The 6,926-nt window shown below is 42.0% G+C and overlaps 1 protein-coding gene across 1 annotated transcript in view; it reads left to right on the forward strand.

Moving 5' to 3' along the window:
• MACROD2 (mono-ADP ribosylhydrolase 2) overlaps positions 1–6,926 on the forward strand; it is an 892,593-nt gene that overhangs the window by 836,877 nt on the left and 48,790 nt on the right. Inside the window, exon 13 of the mRNA XM_009634665.2 lies at positions 4,694–4,756. Coding sequence (XP_009632960.2) covers positions 4,694–4,756 — 63 coding nt within the window. The remainder of the gene's footprint in view (positions 1–4,693; positions 4,757–6,926) is intronic.

Consider the following 6,926-nt stretch of genomic DNA (forward strand, 5'->3'; position numbering starts at 1 on the left):
AAAGATAATTCAAAACTGGCATCCTTTATCTGCCAGATCTCGATTTATATTTGCATTTGTCGTAGAAGCGGAGCCCAGCTTGAAGGGAGATTCTCAGACCAGCCCACAGGAGAGCTGCACAGTCTCTGGCCCCCCGGAGAACAGGAGGTTGCACCCAGACTTGCACGGCACGAGCCGTGTGGGGATGTAACAGGGTCAGACCTGGTGCTCAGGGATGAGGGACATAGGCAGATACATAAGAGTGGTAAACAAGATGTGAGCCTGAGGCATTGGCCCTCCGTCTCTTTTATTTCTACTTCAGAAAGGAGGAGGTTGTTTGAAGGAACCTTCCTCTGACTGTTGACACACTCTGGATGGTATAAGTACGGCTTTCTCGGTAGTGAAAACGATTTTATTATTAACAACATCTGTGTTGGAAGGGTATAAGTAGACTGGTTTGTACTGGTTATGCAGAATTCCTTCCTTTAACTAGAAATACCTTATCTGCAATTCCGTTTTTTTTTTCTGGAAAATGTCCTTTCTGCACCAGTTTTTTGAGACACTGACTTTAGCCTCGGCTCTAAGTACGCCACCGACTGCTGAAGAGGAGTAGGTGTATGAGCAAACCTGGCACTTACTCAGCTCTGAAATGGGAAGAGCCAAGAGGCCAGCAGGCTATTAATATTTTTGACTTGCCATGTTTGTCGCAAGAACAGTGAAAGATGTAAAAAAAACCCACGTGCCTCCGGGGTCTCACAGAGAAAATAGGAAGAATACTAAAACCTGCTCTGGTGCTGCTGCTGAGAGTTTGTCCTCTGGACTTTCATAGGGATCTTGTTCCAGCCCTCTCCCATCTGACTGCCGGCTTATTATTTATCACATCATCTGCTTCGTTTTGGGGCTGCTTCTGCAGCTGGCATATCACTGTGCATGCTAAATACCTCTCCTTAACATAAAGTGGGCTGGCGCTCGCAGAGTATCCGGTTTTCTAGTTTAGTTAGAAGTGCTGCTTTGCTCTGCCAGCTTGCTGAGTGTGCTGATTGATCACTGTTTAGCCTGGTTTCTACCAAATACAAATGGGGGTATATATCGTTGGGGGGGTGGGAGCGGGGAGAGTTTTCTTGCTGATCTCAAAGAAAAAGGCCAAGAGGAGAGAGCAGGCGCCTATCAGGCAGTAGTCAGCTTGGCAAGGGAAAGCAAAATATATGGCCAGAAGTAGGTACTTTAGTGTCTGATGTGCTTATTTTGTTTGTACGGCATTACTGTAATTCTCAAACTCCTGTTTTTTCCAACTGACTGCCATGCTGGGGAAAAGAAACAGATGTGTTCTCATTTGTCTTTTGATGTGGCTCAAAATCATTTACATTTGCTGGCCTAAAATGACACGACGTGTCATTCGCCACTTTTTCTATTTCCTTTGGAGTGAGTGACAGATTGCTGTTCAATTACTACTATAATAGAAAAGCAGATATTGTGAGGACAGCTTTCACCTAAAGGAAATGCAATCGCCGGTTGCTGTGGTAGTGGACAGAGAAGGATGGCAGATACTGTAGAAGCCATGCAGTGGAAAAGACATTTTTATTATTAACAATGTCATGGGGAAGACTCAAGGGAAATGCGCTGGGTCTGGCTTTTCTGCCTGGAGAAAAGGAGAGCCAGGGGTGAATAAAAATATGGGGGAAAGCTGGCTTGCTAAAATATATCTTCAGCTCTTTGCCTTGAGCATGTGTTGCTTAAAGCCTTTCCGTTTGCTCTGCACCCAGCTCGAATGGAGAGCAATAATTACAGACAGAGTCTTCATCAGTAGACAACCCTCAGTGAGAGGCTTATTAGAAGGGTTTTTAAAAAATGGAGAAAACTGTTTGTCAGATGCCTTGGGATTAGTCACTTCTCCACCCTATAGTTTGCTTTCTTATCGGTGTATTCGTAATCCGCTTCCTCCCTTTCTCCTGAGATGAAGAGATTCTCCAGGCCAAGCAGAGCTTAACCCTTCCTTCTGCAAGTCATTTTCTTAAGGATCACTTGCCCGCTCTTAATTTTTTAGTGTTTCCTTTTCTCTAATTCTGTTGAAGTCACTTTGCATGCACAACACGTACTTTCAATATGCTGATCGAGATTAATTTTCATGTCACGATCCAGTCAGTCTGTTGGACTAGGTCAGAGTACAAGAGGTGAAGCTTCTGCTTCAAGTCTTTTACATTTTTCTTTCTAAAGGAACAAAATGCAGATGGATCCAATATATAGTGCTGTAATTATCGTTCTATTACACCAGTTTTAAACAGTGACTATCCGGTGAAATAAGACTTGGGGTTGACAAAATGTACTGATGAATATGTGCTTTACCTGATGAACCAGATGATCACATAAACTTTCTTTTGTAGTTTAAGTTTGCTCTGAGTAAATTACTTTAGCAAGAGATGTCCCTTAGCAAATAAACATGAATGAATGCTTGAAATACCTAGTTTTAGCCAAATAACTTATGGTTATAGTCAAGCTTGTTATAATGGATGTAGGAACAAGTATTGTGTAGAATTGTGGATGCAGTAAGGTAATCACTGAAATTATTTTCAGTGATATATCGGTAGTTACCATTTATGCCTGACCTGCTTTTTCTGAATGTAAAGTCTTTCTGTGCAAAGCGAAACATGTTGCACTTGGCCATAATTAAATCCCTTATGCTTTGGCACCACTTGTTTCGCAATGATGCAATATTCCAGTTGGATCTGACCTAATGGTAGAGATTTTTCAAGTGTCTCTGCACTCTTGCGTTACAGGATTGTCTTGAACGTACTGTTCCTTTCCGCAACTCCTGAGCTAGGTGACTTTATCCCTTTGAAACACGTCCTGGTGTTGCAAAGCATTTTTTTCCTTATTTATTAATTGCTCACTGCAAAACTTGCAAAGTCCCAAGCCCGTGTTTGAGGAGAAAAAAGGGGGAGAGAAAAGTTTATTTTCTAATACCGCTAAGTTTCTATTTTGCGTGCAGTCCTCCTATCGCGTGTGGACAGACAGAATGCTTATTTTGGAAAGAATACTTTTTGATTTCAAGCGGGCCAAGGAAAAACCCAGCCGGTTTTATCAAGCCATTTTGATCATCTGTGTAATGCAATTTTTTACAGGTTAGAGCTCACTAAATGTGCTAAGAAATCATGATAGCTAGTCTTCCATTAAGGCTGGATAAAATCAGTACAAAGAGTGAGCAAGTGGCCATCAGCCGCTCCCTGCCCACCTCTCCCTCTCAGGTGGGGTGTCCTCTCAGGTCAGGTGTCTCCCCTCTCAGGTGGGGTGTCAAACTCCTGCCCCATCTTCCTCTCCTCCCAAGAGCAGCTCTGTGCAGGGTCAGCCTGGAAATACTTCTCCACTAGTCCCATCTGCTGGATGCCAGGATGTATTGCCTGCTGGAAAGAGGGAGAGCATCATACCTCAGCCTTTAAATATGAGCTGAATGCGGCGTGCCACCAGATGTGCATTTGCTTCTGAAAAACACGCACTTTCTCTGTTTTTCTTCCATCCACCTAATTGCATTTGGGCTACTGCTGCTCTCTTCAACAGACTCCATGTGTTAAGTAAAAGCAAGGTGGCGGCGTGAGGAACTTTAACTGTGTTGCTTTAGAGAAGCTGTAATCAGAAAAACCCAGGAGCCAGAAAAGATCACAGCAAAAAATATGTGTATCATTATCAAGCCATTTACAGGCCTGGGAATGAATTTCCTTTCTCCCAGTATATATGCTCAGCAGTCAGTTTTTCAAATGCCTCATTAAGGCTGGTGCTCAGCTGTTCTCCTCGTCTCCCTCGCCATGCTGGAAGAGAGGGAGTGTAGCCATCGCATCTGATCCAGCATGCTGCACTGCAGCCTCTGATATTATTATGAAGCTAAAAGAGCCTTCTCCAAGTTGAAAATACAGGCTTCCCGATGTATTTCTAATCGGGCCAAGCAAAGGTTAAGAGAGCTTGATCTCCCGTCCACAGACGTTCCCCAGGGTATTACTTTTCTCGGTGGTAATTTGCTGTGTGGTACCTGCCTTCCGAAAGGGAGCTGGAGGGAAGAAAACGAATAATGAATGTGAATGCAAAGTAGCGGAGGAAATTGGGAATGAATGTGAATGTAAAAAGGGGAAAAAATGCGTTCAATCCTAGCAGTCTTACTTTGGTTTATTTTGCTCTCTTCTTTGCAGCCGTTTGTGACGCATTTTTATACTTTATGCTAAGTGGCGTTGTGCCTTTTGCTTTAAAATTCGGGGAATTCTCCCCCTCCCATTCTTACCTTCTGTAGGCATTGAAGTAGGTTCTGCAAGTCGGGAACACAGCCACTTCAAGGATTTTGTGGAAATGTTACTGGAGGAAAATAATCCTAGAAAAAAATCTTTATAAAATACATAGACTGAGATCAAACAACAATTTCATCTGTTGCAGGCAGTGTTTAGGGAAACATACCTTTACTTGGCATACAGATATTTCCAGTGTGCCTATTGAGATAAAATCTTTAATCTAACCCCCCTTTCACAGCTTGAGATGTGAAAATGGGACTGGTTTAAATATAACTAGTTATGCTTGCAGGTTTTTTTTTCAGTTTACCTTCATATCTCTCTCCTTTTATCACAGCGCCTTGCTGTAAATTAGCAGTTTGTGCTGAATTGGTTACAATTAATATTTCTGCTGCTGTTACCAGTAAGAAGATATATCATAAATAGTTTTTATATGTTTTCCTCAATAGGTGGTAATGGAACAGAGGAGAAGCAAAACACTGAAGAAACCAAGGCCCAGAGCCGAGAAGCAGGTTTGTGCCGAGTTCCTTAAAGGACTTTCTTAGGTTTTATCCACCTTAGCGAACAATAACCTTAGTCAATGCTATTGATGGAGGATGTTTGTACATTTTCACCAGATTAGCTCAGGTCTTGAGCAATTCTCCCATTAGAGACCGAAACTCCATTCATTATGAATGAATGTATTGCAATGCAGGACTGCAGACTTCCCTCTTTAGCTTACCAGCTCTACATTCTCCCTTTCAAGTGGACTACCTCTAGCTAGAAAGAAAGAATTTTCCCTCTGTCTACAACAGAGTAGCTCTCTGCATAGAACAGAAATGGGGGGAAAGGAAATTTGGAGAAGGCGGAAACAGGCTTCTCTTGATGAAAACTCTACTTCTGAAGATTTTAAAGGATACCTTCAAGTTTTAATAAATTGTCTACACAAGTCTCAGGGGTTATGAAGATTTAAATCCATACAGAAAGATATTGCATATACTGTGAATGAATGTCAGAGTTCATGAGCAGTGGGTTTTGCAGATGGCATGCTTATAAATTATATAATGTTTTAAATGTTCAATGTTTTAAAATACAGTGTCGCTCTGTGTTCACAATAGATTTTTCAATTCTTTTTTTCTGTTTATGGTTGTATTTTTCATCCTACCCATCTCTGTTCAATGCAAAAGACAACTAGAATTAATCAGTTATCAAAAAAACATGAAGTGACAACCAAAATATCTGTAAATCCCCTTATTTCTTAATGTTTTCTTTTAGTGTAGTATTACATGTAACGATGCTTTTCTTGTTTGGTCGGGTTTTTTCTTATTATAGTGCAGGATGTTGCCTATACATACTTAATCCAGAGAGCATGAAACAGTTTTCTTCAGAACTTTTTTTTTCAGTCAGGATTGAAGATTCTTTTCAATATGTGGAAGACTGAGCTGAAGAAGGCCAGCCAGTAAATGCAGCAAAAAAAATTTAGAAAGCCTAGATTCTTGACTTATCTGGTTTGCTTACTGCACCGTGGCTGTTTCCAGATGAGGAATTAATTTGATGAGGGTCCTTCCTGTTGTTCTATGCATTGGGCACAGTGTATGTGGAAGCGCAGCGTTTCTCCCTGCACTCCCCAGGTCAGTCTTCTGCAGCTAGGTGTTAACAGCTGATGCTGTCTTCAAGTGCTTGAAGTCCTTCTATGTTTCATGTCCTCTTTATCACCTCTTCTTTTATGTCCTTGAGCAGGGCAATCAGCAGGAGGTGAAGCCCTAGGCACACAGTATTACAGAACAAAAAAAGATTCCCATGGACCTCAGCAAACTTTGGACCTAGGCCCTTTATCCTCCCCAAGATAAGCATGCAGTGGAATTTTGAAAGTGCTGGAGGACAACCATGTTTCCCTTCCTGGGTTTTTCACTGTTATGCTAGTCATATTTTAAACAGGTGAAAGAGAGAAGAGAAGAATGAGTTGTTCTGTCTGAATCTAGACTTTTTTTTTGAATCTCTGACTAGGCAGGGGCATAATGGTTTTAAACTAAAACAAGGTAGATTTAGACTAGATATAAGGAAGAAATTCTTTACAATGAGGGTGGTGAAACACTGGAGGGGTTGCCCAGAGAGGTGGTGGAGGCCCCATCCCTGGAAACATTCAAGACCAGGTTGGACGGGGCTCTGAGCAACCTGATCCAGTTAAAGATGTCCTGGCTCACTGCAGGGGGGTGGGACTGGATGACCTCTAAAGGTCCCTTCCAACACAAAACATTCTGTGTTGCTGTATCTTTGCCTAAGGACTATTGAGCTTTTAACTGTTCCGTGTACTGCTTGGCTGCTAGCTGACCTAAGAGCTAGTGCTGCTAGGAGCTCCCAGCTCCAGCTGCAGAGGTTCCTGTTAAACCCAGTTATCCTACTGTCTACAGATGCCAAATACAGCCTACTGTGCTCGCCAGCTCTATTCACTCTGATGGGGTGTGTATTTCCCTGGTATTTTGATTCACAAACCCGTTCAATTGAATGAGATACATTTCATTTTCCCCAGGAGAATTAAGGAATACGTACCTCGCTAAATTATTCCTTTGCTATTGGAGGTGTCTTAAATGCATTGTGTTTTTCCCTAAACTGTCATTATGACTTGTTATGTTACGAGCTGTCAGAGCTGGTTTATCAGAGCCGTGATGTACATTCTTTTGCTATCTGGTATTGGAAGTCATG

Source organism: Egretta garzetta, unplaced genomic scaffold (assembly GCF_000687185.1).
Source record: "Egretta garzetta isolate BGI_Z169 unplaced genomic scaffold, ASM68718v1 scaffold252, whole genome shotgun sequence".
NCBI classification, from domain to species: Eukaryota; Metazoa; Chordata; class Aves; order Pelecaniformes; family Ardeidae; genus Egretta; species Egretta garzetta.